The 14962-nt window shown below is 48.4% G+C and overlaps 5 protein-coding genes across 5 annotated transcripts; 2 read left to right on the top strand and 3 right to left on the bottom strand.

The window, feature by feature from the left end:
* Nucleotides 1–676: 676 nt before the first annotated feature.
* FUSC3 (Allergen Fus c 3) lies at nt 677–1623 on the top strand (the record flags this gene model as incomplete). Its single annotated transcript, XM_031151065.1, has 2 exons — nt 677–703; nt 745–1623. 2 exons carry the CDS (start codon nt 677–679, stop codon nt 1621–1623), a joined length of 906 nt encoding a protein of 301 aa, XP_031003764.1.
* Nucleotides 1624–2911: 1288 nt separating this feature from the next.
* LHYA1_G006124 (uncharacterized protein) lies at nt 2912–3949 on the bottom strand (the record flags this gene model as incomplete). The annotated part of the gene is made up of 2 exons (XM_031151064.1): nt 2912–3082; nt 3254–3949. 2 exons carry the CDS (start codon nt 3947–3949, stop codon nt 2912–2914), a joined length of 867 nt encoding a protein of 288 aa, XP_031003765.1.
* A 1744-nt stretch (nt 3950–5693) lies between these two features.
* FLOT3 (Flotillin-like protein) lies at nt 5694–7797 on the top strand (the record flags this gene model as incomplete). Its single annotated transcript, XM_031151063.1, has 7 exons — nt 5694–5798; nt 5855–5892; nt 6062–6348; nt 6390–6802; nt 6920–7202; nt 7275–7437; nt 7461–7797. 7 exons carry the CDS (start codon nt 5694–5696, stop codon nt 7795–7797), a joined length of 1626 nt encoding a protein of 541 aa, XP_031003762.1.
* A 699-nt stretch (nt 7798–8496) lies between these two features.
* On the bottom strand, nt 8497–9628 carry LHYA1_G006122 (S-methyl-5'-thioadenosine phosphorylase; the record flags this gene model as incomplete). The annotated part of the gene is made up of 3 exons (XM_031151062.1): nt 8497–8973; nt 9045–9127; nt 9208–9628. 3 exons carry the CDS (start codon nt 9626–9628, stop codon nt 8497–8499), a joined length of 981 nt encoding a protein of 326 aa, XP_031003763.1.
* Nucleotides 9629–10012: 384 nt separating this feature from the next.
* Nucleotides 10013–14618, bottom strand: SSN2 (Mediator of RNA polymerase II transcription subunit; the record flags this gene model as incomplete). The annotated part of the gene is made up of 2 exons (XM_031151061.1): nt 10013–14524; nt 14580–14618. The coding sequence occupies 2 exons, from the start codon at nt 14616–14618 to the stop codon at nt 10013–10015; spliced, it is 4551 nt and encodes a 1516-aa protein (XP_031003760.1).
* Nucleotides 14619–14962: the final 344 nt, after the last annotated feature.

Raw genomic sequence — 14962 nt, 5'->3', positions numbered from 1 at the left:
AGAGAGAGAGAGGGGGAGCTATCAGGTGGTGGCAACACTCGCTTATGCTAAAGTGGGCTGAGCTTTCACCTGGATCAGCCCATAACTGCATGAGTCTGGAAGGCAAATGGTATCCCCATAGACCAGTCCTTCTTGCTGATTGGTCCCGAGTCCCTCTATGAAGCCGTTGGAACTCGTTCAAGCAGAGCCCTGCATGCAGCAAAAATTGTCTAGTTTCCGCTTTTTATTTCCGTCTGGGTGTTATCACTAAATTCTGCATGGCAAGCATTCTCTCGTGGGAAAGCATGGCTCTCACTGGCTGCATAGTTCTTTGTCAAAGTCTTTTTATACTAGAACGTAACGTCAATGTTGCCGATATCCGTGCATCCTCTCTTAGTTCGGATTAGGAAAGTATAAGCCTTTCTTCGTCCGAGGTCGTTCTCGACTTCATCAGATCACCGATCTGTATCAAACCCTTCTTTTTTTTTCCCCGGTTGGTTCGGGTGCGTGAACATGTATATATACCTACATACATGCCGCCCAAGTTATGGCAAGGAGTACCCTTGCAGTAGAATTCGAAAAAGCAATCATTGAAACATTTCCACCTGCTATTTCCTAGTATCCTACTGCTTTACACTTGCCAAATTCCAAACATGTTCAGCCAAATATCTGAAGATGAGGCAAGTGCTACCCCACAATGACCCCGTTGTCCAGGCCTGCCATAGTCTCCTCTATGATGACATATATCTAACTTGTCTTCTTCAGCTTCAATTCGGAGGGCCTACCTTTGGTCAGGACCCATCGTATTTAGATCCCATCTCGAATGATCTCAACCCTTTGGAATTCGGATTTCCAGATCTGCTGCAATCAACCTGGCCTAAAAATGACTTTTTGGGGTCTTCAAATGTTTGGTCACCAGGGGAATTCTGTAACTCGTCTTTTCAAGATGGGACTACATATGAGGATATTTTTGAGAAGTCACTAGATGGTTTCTTCTCCACTTGCGCTGTCTCTGATATTCCAGGCCTGGATCTTTCTCAAGCATTATCTGACCCGGAATCCGTCCCTTTCGATGGGGAAGACCTTGTCAGCGAGCTGAACTTAGAGCCGTCACCAGTGCAGACAGCTGGCATTGATATGGAAGCAAATGAGCCATTTCGCCAAGCCGTTACAAAGTCCCCCGAACCAGAACTCTGCAAGAAGAGGATATCTTATACGCCTGCATGGAAGCCCGACTCCTCAGCCAAGACCCCAAAGCGGCCCAGAAAGTCTGCCAAGACGAGCAAAAATACAAGTCCAAGGTCTTCCAACCGATCACCCACAACACCTGAATCTGATAACGGCGCCGGGTCAAGCTCAGCTCTAAGAGCCAACCACAATCTCACTGAGAAATTGTATCGGAATCGATTGAATGGGCAATTTGAAACCCTTCTTTCAGCCTTACCTCCAGCACACGATGCAGGTGATGTACGAAATGGCGAGGAAAAGAGGGTCAGTAAAGCGGAAGTGTTGATTTTAGCAAAGGAGTACATCCGGGCACTGGAACAGACTCGGTTGGAACTTGAAAAGGAGATGGGCAGCCTGTCTAGTGATGTAGAGAGCTTGAAGGGGGTATGGATAGGCATGAATGCCGAGAGGAATTGATACCCTGAAGCTAGAACGTATCTTGATGCTCTTCGGTTGTAATAGTTCTATGCATCCGTACATACACGGTGTTCGGGGCTGAGCTGAGGTTGTAGGCATAATGGAAAAGCTAATAACATCCAAATCACTTTCTCTCGCATGCTTGGTACTCACTAAATTTAATTGAACCCCTCGATCCAACGTAAGCCAAGACATTACCCCACGCACGCCACCCCGCGGACCCCGATCCCCACAACGCCCAAACACAAGTGGTCTGATCAGCCTTCTGGCGTTTTCGTGCGACTTGCAACACAAATCCTCTTTCGGACGGACGACGGGTGCTCTGATCAAACCCCCATGAATAATGAGTAGAATGTTTCTGCAATCTGTATTCCAGTGCTTCACTAGGCTTCGTGAGGCATTTGTTTGGTCTAGTGTTCTTGGAGAGACTCGAGAATATGTTTTTTCTCAGCGGCTACATATTTGGCGTCGTGTTTCGACTCCATCATGGATAGGCCTTTCCTCCAAGTGCACGTGCCATCTTCCGTCCTCATTCTTATCCAGCCCAGTGGCCTCCGCAGGCCTTTTAGACATTCTTGATAAAGAAGCTCTTACATAGTGCATCTTGCTGATATCATCATGGTCTTTGGCCATGTGAAAATAACATGTAGACATCTCTTCTTCGGCGGCGTGTGATGGTGCAGTCGATTTGTATGGTGTTGCCATAAGTAGGTAGGTAGTTGAATTGATCTGGGCTTTCCGTTCATGATGTCCGCCTCTCCCTGTGCCACGTTCGCTAAAGTTTGACGGCCGATAAAGTAGAGTATCTGCGGGTGCCCTACTATAATCAATTCCCAGCCATTTTATCCGAGCTCGTGCTTTCAAGCCCAGTTGCAGTTTAGAAGTCTTGGTCTTGGATTCAGCTAGTAGCTATAGCTTAAATTCAAATTACTTATACATGATAGATTGCAGATCCTTAAGGATCGAGAACTCGTAAAACAGCTGTGTGGAGATAAGTTCGAGATCATAATCGTGGTGAAAGAGAGGGATAGTAAAGCAAGCTTATATCCCTTTCTTGTACTCCAGAGACACCTTTATGAATCACCATTAGTTGAATCCATCGTCACGACCGCTGGAGCTTTCGAAACCCGTCAGTGCTCGCCCCAAAAAGATGCATAATCGATGGTCTGTCTGCGGGAAGGGATGACTTTCCTGCCCCGGCCCCTATTCAGATGATGAGGCGAAACTGTTGACGAGAACTTCCTCGGTTCTTGATGATTCTTGCTGTCAATGCTGAAGAACGACGAACCTAAGTTGAGGGTTGGTAAATAGTCCCCTCGATCTGGAACATTGACGTTGAGAGCAGTCTTTCTTCTAAGAGAAGCGTGGAAATGATTGCAGAGGAAGGTTTTCCAATAGGGATAACGTGTGGGGTGATTTGATGATAATAAGGGTAGAGAAAAAAAGGCAGATAGTCTGTCTACAAGAATGATTTGTATCAGCATTAAACATCAAGTTCGAAGCAAAAACCTATCTATCTCCCATCTCCAACCAAGATCACTCTAAGCTTCAACACGATCCCCCAGCCCCTTTCAGTCCCATAAATCCCAAGCTCATTCTCCGTTCTAAACACCACTTCCTCAGCTCTTACATCCATCACAACCTTATCATTCGGCTCCTCATTCGTACTCGACATTTTAACATCAACCTTCCTTTCAACAACAACGGCAGTAGCAGGAGTTTTCGTGACGCTTTTCTTCCTACTTCCCCAGAATCCCCTCGATTTCGGCTCCTCGGCCTTCTCCGCTACAACTTGCTCTTTCCTAGGCGGCAGCTCCATGTCTCTGGGATCAGGAGGCGGATTCAAGATCCCCGCAAGACGGAGCGCCATATCCTCATCTCTCCAATACATCATCTCTCTCTCGCCAGCGCCCTCCGCCCACTCATCGCGACCTGCCCCTGCATCCTGCTTACTCCGCACCCTCACAACCGCATCATACTCTTCGGCGTTCTTGAAATCGTAGTCTGCAGGTAGGGCATTTGCATCCGTGACGCCGCTCGCTGGGACTAGTATCAGCGTGCCTTTCTTCAGGCCTGAGCGGGCGAAGTCTGAGAGGTAGAGCTGGATCTGCGTGGTGAGGAGTGAGAGGATCTTCTCGTCTTGGGCGTGGGAGAGGAGGGATTTCTGGGTTTGGAGAGAGGAGATTTGGTGGGTTAGGTCGGAGAGTTGGGTGCGGATTTGGGTGGAGTAGTAGGAGGATGTGTCGATGCTCTCTGTATACGAGGGGGGTGCTGCCTCGGTATCGTCGAAAGGGGCTGATGGTGGGATGGGAAGTTTGGTATCCATGACTTTAGCGACGATGTGTTTGAAATGGGTAGCTTGGGAGAGTTCGGTATGGTGATGGACTTGACGCCACTGCAACTGCTGTACCTACCTAAGGTACAGCTGGTCAATATCGATGAGGTGATTCAGATCGAGTGGTTCTGGTTCTGATGATCACCTGACGCTATTGCATGACGCTGAAGGGCTGTAAATCTTGGGTCCCGTCGAGAATCTACGACACAGGCCCCACGGCTAATGGAAAGGAAGTCACGAAATCCTAAAATGAGATATGGACTAGATCCTGTAGGCTAGGATCCGGCCAAGAAGATGGATATGCACCTCTATAATGTGAGGCTGTCGAGCTGAATGATAGTTATCCACCGCGGGTTCTCAGAATCTCAGGTGAAGAGGCGCGGAGAGCTTTAAGATGGTTAGCACCTACTTACTACTCACCCGTGTTGAAGCAAAGCATTGGACTAAGGCAAGAGATCGGATCTTGAAAGATAGGGGGGGCTATGCTGGGGCCGGTTCCGTGCCCCCCGCGAGCGAGGAATTGGAGTCATTGGACGATAGATAGGTAGGTAGCTAGGATAAGGTATTCAGACCTGAAGACTGCCTTAGCCCAGCCATGCATGCCGTGCCAGCATGCCTCGTGCAGAAGTGTCCTTGCCTCTTCTCTGCTGATTTGAAGGATAGATAGCTATTCTTTGGTGGTAATCACGCAGAAGATTACTGCCTCTGAACCAAAAATGCATGTCGTGATGTACCGAGTACGTGCGGCACGGTGTATGTACTGTATGCCCCGTTGTCAACCTTGTCAGTCAGCTGGACCTTCTAGAAGGGAGCTAGAAGGGAGCTAGAAAGGCATGCCATCCACAAAATTGAGGCTCATCAGTGGAGTGGGTCGGGTCTTGTACTCGGTCGCTGCAGCGTGATTCTCACTTTCATGCCAATCAATGCGCAACCCAAGTAAACATGGCTCATCTCTCCATTCCGATTTATTCATCGAGATGGCTGCACGGCTCAGCATATGGAGTATTGCTCACCCAGAATGCGGGGGCAGTGCACCAGGATAGGATTACCAGCTACTCCGTACAGCCTACAGTATTGGTCACTTAGGCATGGAGACGGCACGGCATGAAATGCCTCATTCTGTTTGCAGATCCTGCATTAAAACGCCCTGCTTCTATGGTGTCTTGCAACCCTGTGTCATCTGCCCTAAGGGCCTAAGGTAGGGTAGGTATGGTATGATTGCTCCGAATCTGGCAGACAATGTGGTAGCCTTGTCGTAGAACCACACACAACAAAACGGTATGGCGGCGGCAAACAGATCCTTTCCTCGTGTTCAAGCAATCGTTCGGGTGTCTTCTTCTTTCAAGGTTTATTCACATTTCCAATATTTACAGGTAGAGTGAGGCATATTTTCTTCTGTCCCGGAACATTGCCGTCGTCACAGCCTTGTTTGAGAGTCTACATCCATATCAAGAAAGGTGATTATTACCCTCACTATAACTAACCATCACATGATTAGACGGGCGTTATAGCTGACATCAATTTTGGAATCTGTGTGGGCCCTACGTTCTTCCGCCTGAACCTAGCATTAACTCTCAGCCTTGTCATTCCTACTTAAACATTCAAGAACCCCAGAATACCATATTTTCTCTCACCACTTTTCTACCAATCGTCTGACCTTATATTTCGGGTATAAAATTCTCCTTTGAATACCATTCAACAACACCACAAATACGTTTCCATCTGATACCTCACAATGCGTTATTCTGTTGCTACTCCGGACACTTACCTCGCCATTACTGGCGCAGGCATCAAGACAATTAGGATTGCCAAAAGTGCCTGGATCTTTCCGTTTCAAAAAGTAAGTGACAAACACCTATTGCATCATTTGTGGAATTCCTTACTCACGTATTGCAGTGTCAAAGGTTTTCAATCCAGCCGCGCGATTACCCTATGTAAGTAAACTGGATGGTCTTTTTCTTTTCCCCTACCATGCTTTCCGCCTGCAAGAGTGGAAATGACATCTGAAATGACATCTGAAATTCCATCCACAATGTCTTAACTCAACCCCTGGACTTTTGCATCAAGCACTCTACAGGCAGTCTACTGACCCTCCACTCGCAGGGATCTCCAGGCCATGACACGGGAGAAACTTCAATTCCTCCTTCCCGTAGTCTTCACAGTCGGCCCTGATTGCAACCAACGAGGCGCAACTTCTGGACAGGCTCCTCGCGACGGAAACACCGTTGAACATGCCCCTGAGGATAAAGGTGACGCCTTAATAAAATATGCAATGCTGCTTGCTGAAGGCAACGATAAAAAGAATAATGTCGCCAATAGCCAGCACATTGATAGGATCGTCAAGGGCATTATTGAGGGTGAAACCCGAGTCCTCGTCAGTTCTATGACCAGTATGTCTTTCCGCGCTCAGGTTATTTCATTATTCGGATAGATAGAGCCGGGAGCTTCAACATCTCCGGAAGTTCCAAGATTCTGACATTTTCGAACTCCCTTTGTGCTTCCGAACTCTTGTCAGATTTATTTATTAGGTTAAGCAATGCTGACTCCGAACCTTTAGTGGAGGAAATCTTCACTGAGCGTGATGAATTTAAGAGACGCATTTTCCGCAATATCAAGGAAGAACTTGCCCAATTCGGCCTCAAAATCTACAACGCCAATGTCAAGGAACTTCGTGATGCTCCCCAATCATCTTACTTTGAGTCTCTCTCCCGAAAAGCTGCCGAGGGGGCCATCAATCAAGCTCGTATCGATGTAGCTGAGGCACAGAGACGAGGTAATGTTGGAGAGGCTCAACGCCACGGAGAGCAGAACCGTGAGATTGCCAAGATTAACGCCGAGACTGCGGTACGTAAACCTTTTTGATATGCCGAGATTCCCACGTTAGAGAAAACATGAGGTTCGGTGGAGGTTATATTGGGTAGAAGTGTGATCAGATAGAAACATGATACTAACGTTACTTAGGTCCAAAAAACCGAGCGTGACTCCGAGCGCGCCCAAGCTGAAGCTACTCTTGCTACCCGCACGACTGTCTTCAACCGTGACGTGAGCATTGCTAAAATTGAGGCGACTCGTGCCACCGAGTCCCGTGACGAAGAACTCCGAAAGGACGTTGAGACCAAGCGCGCCTTCACTGAGCTCGAGAGACTCAGAGCCAGCGACGTCGTCAAGGCTACCATTGCTAGAGAATCGAAGCAACAAGCTGCCGATGCTAGACAATACGAGGAGAAGACCAAAGCCCAAGCTGGTACGTTTCCTTTCCTTAAGGCTATTGCTATTTATTCACCTCACCGCTAACATTTGATTTTCACTCAATTAGCTCTTTTCGCCGAACAAAACGCTGCTGATGCTCACGCCTACAAAATCCGCGTCAACGCAGAAGCCTCCTTCCACGCCGCAGCCCAGGAAGCCGAGGCTCAACTCGTTCGCCAGCAGAAGGAAGCGGCTGGTATGTCAGCCATGGCTGGTGCATACGCCGATCTGTCACGTGCATTCGGCGGCCCAGCTGGCTTGTTCAATATCTCATGATTGAGAAGGGCGTCTACACCCAGCTCGCAAAGGCTAATGCTGATGCTGTCCGTGGTCTGAATCCCAAGATGACGATCTGGAACACTGGCGCTCAGGCTGGTGGCGAAGGCGCTCATGCTGAGGGTACCGGAATGGGGGGTGTTGACTCCATTCGCAATATGTACCAGATGCTTCCTCCGCTGATGTCCACAATCAATGAACAAACCGGAATCACTCTCCCAGAATGGCAGTTCGGAAAGCTTGCGGATGGACTGTCGGAGCGCGAGGTTAGTGGGAAGAAGGTTAGCATGTCTAACGGCAAGAGCCACAACTAGATGTCCTACCCACATATCACCACCCCACCACTACACTAAATCGCTATCTCTTTTGTCTCCTCGTGTCTTGTCATACATTGCAAATATATACTCGGCGGATTTGATGCTTTACCCATCCATCTGAACAAACATGTTCATTCATTCATTCATTCATTATTTGTTGATCTCTCTCTTTGGAAGTACATGCATGCTTTTCTAGTTTATGTGACGGATGTGTGTTCTCATGCGGTTGGTTACTCTGTACTGATACCCTTTCGGATATCTCTTCGTCGGATGGCTTTTGGCATGGCGTTTTAGTATGGGTGTTGAATTACTATGTAAGATCTTACTTGGTTGTAAGGCGTGTAGGAAATTCAAAAATTAAATCTAATGTACTGTCCATGTATGCGTGAGGTGAGGTGACTAAGCTGGATTCGGGACGAGGAAGCGAGGAGATTTTGGGTGTGGTCATCATCTATCTTTATTATACTGTAGTAATCGGATTGCTGATATCACTTCCAGTTTCGCATTGGAGATGGGGTGTTCTGACTTGGGTTTGGAAGAGTTGAGCGGCAAGCATTGTTTGCAGATAGAGAACCCAGAATGAAGAAGAATCACTTGATTATAGACTTACTTAGTGTCTATCTGCGTAAAGCTGGAGCAGTTGATGCATCCTTGCTTGGAATATACTCATCCCTACCTATCACCCACCATCACGACCTATTTCCACACACCCGGAAACAGGAATTCAATATTCTTCATGCCCACCTCCCCCCTCCCAGCCTCCTTCGTCATAAACTTCAACATCCCACTAACACTGCCCTCCCAATGCTTCCCCCTCACCAAATCCCCATACGTCTCCTTACTCAACTCATCCAGCACGGCGCCCACCAACCGCTTGGCATTCTCGCCATTCGCAGCCATATGCCCCATGACCATAGCCACATCCACATCCTCGGTGCTATGCCAGCAGTCGTAGTCGGTCGCCATGCAGATCATCTGGTACGAGAGCTCGGCTTCGCGCGCGAGCTTCGCTTCGGGCAGGCACGACATGTTGATTATGGACCCGCCCCAGCTGCGGTACATGTGCGACTCGGCGCGCGTCGAGAAGGCGGGGCCTTCCATGCAGATTATCGTGCCTTTGTCGTGCATCGTTACGCCGGCGCCCGCGAGGGAATGCCCGCAGTCTGAGATGACCTGTTTCGATTTGAATATATGTTAGCTTGTTCTTTCGCACGCGGGGGATGGTGTGGGGTGCTGGAGCATACCTTGCCGATTTTGGCATCGAATGGATCTGCGAAGCCTACATGTCCTACTACCCCCTTTTCAAAGAACGTAAATGGTCGAATCCCTATCCCACCATCGTCAGCTATATCCCTCTCACTCCCAACCTCGCAAAACTCGTAATCGTAACAGTATAAACAAACATACCCTTCGTCCTATCAATAACCTGATCCGGAACCACGAAATCCCTCGGCCGAATCTCCTCGCGCAAGCTGCCGACAGCACTAAACGCAATGACCGTCCTGACGCCAATACTCCTCAGCGCCGCGATATTAGCCTGGCTGGGAACTTCGTGCGGCGCCAGCTGGTGGTGCAAGCCGTGGCGCGAAAGGAAGGCGATGGGGGTGTTGTTGTGGGTTAAGACGTGGATGGGCGAGGAGGGGTAGCCCCAGGGCGTGAGGGGATTGAGGACTGCGACGGGGGTGTAACCTGAGAGGGATTGGAGACCCGTTCCGCCGATCACGGCGATGTGGATGGGGTCTGAGGAGGAGGTTAGTTTGGGGGGGACGATGTGGAGGGGGAGAGAGAGAGTGAGCTTGCCTGCGTAGGTGGTTGGGAGGTCTGCCATTGTGCGACGGAGTTGCTATTTCTTTTGAAGAGGAGATGGGGTTGGAGAAGGAGGAGTGAGAAGAGGCTGAAGAGGATGTTGAGAATGTGAAGTTGGGAAGGTCAGGCTGTCAGCAAATGTCGAGCGGCTTTTTCGAAGTTGCAATTTTACCCCTCCAAAACCCCGCAGTCTTTAGGCGAGACTCCTTGCAGGGGTTCATTTAGCCCCTGAATTGAGACGATGAAGTGATCCAAAGAGCCATGAATAATAAATCTAACTACAACAAAGATTGTCACTTTTGAGTCACTTTGAGACGTCCAGTAATTGATGCAGCTTTGAAATACTCTCTTATTATCCAATTCTGTCCAATACGACCAACCTAGTCCTAAAATGATATCCAACCCATCACATCAGCATATATAAAGCCTTCACTGCCTTCTCAGCAGCAGCGACATGCCAAGGTCTCCCATCCTTGACTGGATCCACAACTCCTCTGACCCTAGCCAAGGTCGCAAGACCCCTATAATAACCTAATATTTCCCTCAACAGACTCTCATGAAAGGTCCTGGGATTTCCAACAACCTCACTATGTACAATATTCACTTCGATAACGATGGGTGGATCATCGCTGTTTGTTCCACCTCGTTTAATGAGGTATCCGCTTATAAGCGCGGGATTCAGCTCTAGGAGAGAGTTGGAGTTGTTGAGCCGGTGCGCGAGGACTGCGCCCCAGCTTTGGTCGGTATAATCTATGAGCCGAGCATCTACGTCTGGCTCAACAACTTCATTAGGGGTCGCGACTGTTGCGTCGCGAACTGGTGTTGTTGAAGTCTCAGGGGAGACAATTGAGTGCTGGGGAGTCGATACAGGCGTTGTTGACTGTGTGGGATTATTCCCATTCGGTGTTAAGGTGACAGCTGGAGGTAACAGCCGCAAAGAAGGATCGGTCTGCACAGTGATGAGCGTTAAGCTCACTTGTGCATTCGACTCCGCCGATGCGAGGCTTGTCCAAAAGTCTATTTCCGAAGGATCCATTACTCCGACACGGGCAATCATAATCCGCCAATGGATCTTCTTGTGAGAGATGAAGTCGAGGGTTGTATCCCAAATCTCGGCGGCGATCTCTGAAAACTGCCTCGATATCGGCTCATTTCTACGCCCAAGACAATACGAGGCAGTCATTTGTTGAGTTCCTCTATTATCCGTCCATACAGCTGTAACCCATCGATCATCAATACTCTGCGCGTATGCGATATGAAAGCACGTGTTTTCTTGGAGTACAGATGCTGATGGAGTTGCGTTCAGCTTGAAGTCGATACCCTTAGGAAGAGGCTGCTCTAACATGATACCCGGACTCGAAGACGAAGAGCTGAAATCCATACATCGGTCGTAAACCTCCATTGCGAGTCGTGCATACTCTGAAGGCAATGGCGCTACAATCGTGGTTGGGGACGATATGAAGTCCAACGGTATCAATTGTAAGACCAACTCATTGAACGGCTTCTTCTTCAAATCAAGTAGCGCCTTTCTGTACATGTTAAATAGGACATGGAAAGATGAGCAAATGTTCACAAAGAGAGGCGCGTTGTCGACTGGATAGACAAAATAAACCACGAGATTCGTTTCTTCGAGGGCCAAAGTCGAGAGGACTTTGCATAATCGGCCAACCATTGAGTTAAGGGCTGTTGCATTGGCACTGCCATTATTCTGATCTGGGTCGAAAGAAAATGGCATTAAGCCGTCGATGAGATCTTTCGAGGTAATCCTATCATGACTACCCAGTCTGAAAGATTCATATACACTCTTCATTTGTTCAAGAAGGCTGTTTGCGGACGTAGCTACACCATCAATGTTGGGAAAGACGCAGACTGCATTGATATCCTTGGCACCTTTGCAAGGACTTAACCCGAGGTTCTCCCAAAAGTTTATGGCAGGAGGGAGAATCGAAAGTTTTGAATCTGATCTCCGGACCTCAAGCTGAGGAGGGTGTATAGGAAATGGATTCTGCGACCTCGGATCCAAAGGATTTGGGCCTCGGGGGTTTATGGGCCGTGGTGGTAATCGAAGCCCTTGATTTAAGACTGGGATACCTTGAATGTCTAAAAATGAGCGCATCGTGCATGGTGTAATATCTTTGAAATATGATTTTGCGGCTTTCGTAACACTTCGCATCAATTCTCTTGTGAAGTTGACCTTATTTGAACGCAGGGGAGTTTCACTTCCGGAGACTCTTGGGAGTTGAAGGGTGCCCGAGACAGCTTGGTCAGCTAGAATTTGTGCTGTCGCTATGCGATCTAGGTCCGTAAGGGTATTCGACTGAACCTCGGGTTCTGGAGAAGTGAAGTATGTGGTAAGGGACCAGTCAGCGGGATCTGCATCCAGCAGTGGGATTTGTGAGCCGCTCATTGACTGTGGTGTACTCGCGGATTGCTCAAAGTCGATAGCCATGGGATCAAAAGGAGTAGCGGTTCCATCTCCCTGAGCATTCTCTGCCAGCCAACTTCGTTCCAAACCCAGTTTAGGCAGGAAAGATGGGTCATCGGTAGTATTGCTTGTATCGTCTTGTTCGGATGTTGGGCTCATATCGTCAGAGTCCATCAGGAAATCCATTTTCTCAGGTGATTCGAGCTTATCATTCACCCCTTCGTCCATCCAAATCCGCGCAAAAGTGTTCGATGGTGGATCATTATCCTGTATCCTCTTCCGACTGCTAAGATACTCCGTCTGAGGTAGAACCGTAGCATCTGTTGGTCTATAATTTTTCTTAACCGAGGAGAAGTTGAACTGTCCATGCGCTCTGTATTTCTTGTCAACTGATGACAAGGCCCTTTCGAAGTCCACCTTGTCGAAAGTACTAGCACGTCGAGGCGCATTCTTTTGACGACCAGCCAGCGGCCCAAGAGTAAGTCGTCTATAAATAGCTTCTTGGTTGAAAGGAGGCTGTACTGGAGGCTGAAAAACATGTTCCGTGGTCGGCGCATTGCTGGCCTTTTTCGATATGCCATCGTCTGTTCCGCTTGGTACGATTTCCGTTTGGAACAACATTGTCTTCTCATCTTCTTTCTCCTCAGACCCTCGTGGCTCGTGAATAAGAGCATCCGGAGCGTCCATTCCATTCATATTGGAGGAGATTTGGACATCACGGGACTCTGGGACTATGTTGACGGGAATTTGCTTAAAGTCCACAGCACCAGGTATACGTGGCTCAAGCTGAATTGAATCAGGCTCGTCGAAAAAATTGAAGTCCGCATCTGTGATATCAGCTCCAAATAGATCCCCTCCGATATCATTAAACTGGTCATCGGCATCGTTTTCGCCATCATTGAAATGTGCGTTTGAAATCGCTCTTCCTTTCTTGATAGATGAGCCCCAAATGTCTGCCTCACTGTCAGCCATGCCCGTGCCAATTCCAGAGCTAGTTTGAGCCATGGTCGAAGTATCCTGTTGGATAAAAGGATTCAGGTTTCCTGGTGTAGAAGCAGCACCGTCGAAAGATGGAGTTGCTCCGATAGGATGATGAATCGCATCCGGCGGCGTTGGATACATTGCGCCAGCATTACTCGCTCTTCGCAAGACAGCAGGGGATTGTATGGCCGACTGCAGCGCACGTGCTTCTACATCAGCTTGCTCTTTGGATCGTGCTTCAGCTATCTGTCTCTCTTTTTGCCGCTTAAGCATAATACTTGCTCTCTCATCTCTACCAGTGAACCAATTCTCGGCAAACGAAATGGGATCTCGCCCATGATTAGTGTGTTTTCCATTGGGCTGAGAATCGCGAGTCCCAGAGCTAGAAGTTTGAAAGCAGAGTACAGCTGGCCAAGGAACAATAGTTAAGCCTTCAAGAATTGGTATCCCTTGATTCTCGGATTTTGAGTATGACGAGTGACCGCCGAGTACTTGCACGTATAGCCAGCCCGCACTATCGATGGCAGCAGTATTGATACCTTTCGCAGATAACCATTCGAGGCATTTAGACTGCCATGATTTCATAGAGGCTTCACTGAAATTGTTCAGCTTCGAATCTGTAGCACTTGCCTGTACTTGAGATGCTGAGCTTGAAGGCAAGTCCGTATCGTCGCATGTGCCATAAAATTTTGCAGCATTTCCACCCGGTGCTAACCACAAGGCAGCGCCTGGTACCACGGCGGTTGAAACCCCTGAACCATCTACAAGACTTTGTAGACCAGACGCTGTATCAGAATGAGCCTTGACCACAAGTGTACCCAGCGAGGTCAGGCTGATATCTAACGTTGCAAGTGTAATTGCATTTGTTATTTGTAGAGAACTACTAGCAAACCCACCCTGGTTTAATGGTTTTGTAGAATTCAAAATCAAAGTTCGTGAATTGAGGGGTACGAGACACTCATCACGGCAAAGAAAATAGACCAGTGAACCAAGCACAGCCGATATGAAACCCTCATGAACCTCTCTCATTGATGGCCATATTTCATCTGGCTTGTTGGATTGCTTGAGTCCAGGCGAATGCATCGGTGGTTCGGGCATTGCATTGCCCTGCATTGCTCTTGAGTTTTGAAGCTGCGCATTTCGAATATTCGCTTCAAGGGATGACGAGGAAGGTGACGAGTTGCTGTTTGGATTATTCAGAGCATTTGGCGAAGTATGTTTGCTCTTTGCAAGGCTGGCAGGTTCAAATATTCCTTTCTCCCTCAAGACAAGCCTAATCCCTTGCGCCTCAACGATACTGGTATCTGTAGAAGTACCCTTGGATATTGGAGAACTCGTCGAAGTGTTCGAGGCATTTTGAAATGCCCAAATTCCATCCCGAAATGTGTCACAATGTACCAGCCGTCCCTCTTGCCTCCAGCTTGCTTCGAGTTTTTGCAGCACCTTCCTGGCTATCCCTGGAGGAAGCCCTTGGGGTTCAAGGTACTCGTAGTTTATCGATGCGAAGTTACTCTGCAGACACAAGGTTAGCCCACTATTATTGCATAGTAGAAGGTGGATTCCTCACAAAGGATAATACATTCGTAAGGTATTCGCCAGGTTCCATATCGTTGGGTAGCTCGATTCATTGATAGAAGCTGGGCACGCCTCTCTAAAGGCGCCGACGCCAGAAATGCTTGAAATTACCACAGGGCAGATAGACACTCAGTGTCATCTAGAAGAGTGGTAGAATATCCTTGTCGGGTCAATAGTATAAGGGGTCCTCTGAATCGCGTAGCAGGTGAGAGGTTCGCAGGGCTCCATCTCCGCAGAGACAATGGCACCTTTCGAGTATATTAAACACACTGGACCCCCTTCATCTGATGTAAGTCGAGTCGCAGGTGGTGGGAGGCAGAGAAGCAGCAAAGGAAGGACTATCGGTCAGATGGTGTCGAGTTATTTCATCCGAAG

This window comes from Lachnellula hyalina, assembly GCF_007821495.1.
Source record: "Lachnellula hyalina strain CBS 185.66 chromosome Unknown contig00111, whole genome shotgun sequence".
In the NCBI taxonomy this organism is placed as follows: domain Eukaryota; kingdom Fungi; phylum Ascomycota; class Leotiomycetes; order Helotiales; family Lachnaceae; genus Lachnellula; species Lachnellula hyalina.
The sequence above is the reverse complement of the archived record's forward strand: the minus strand, read 5'-3'. Positions and strand labels throughout refer to the sequence as shown.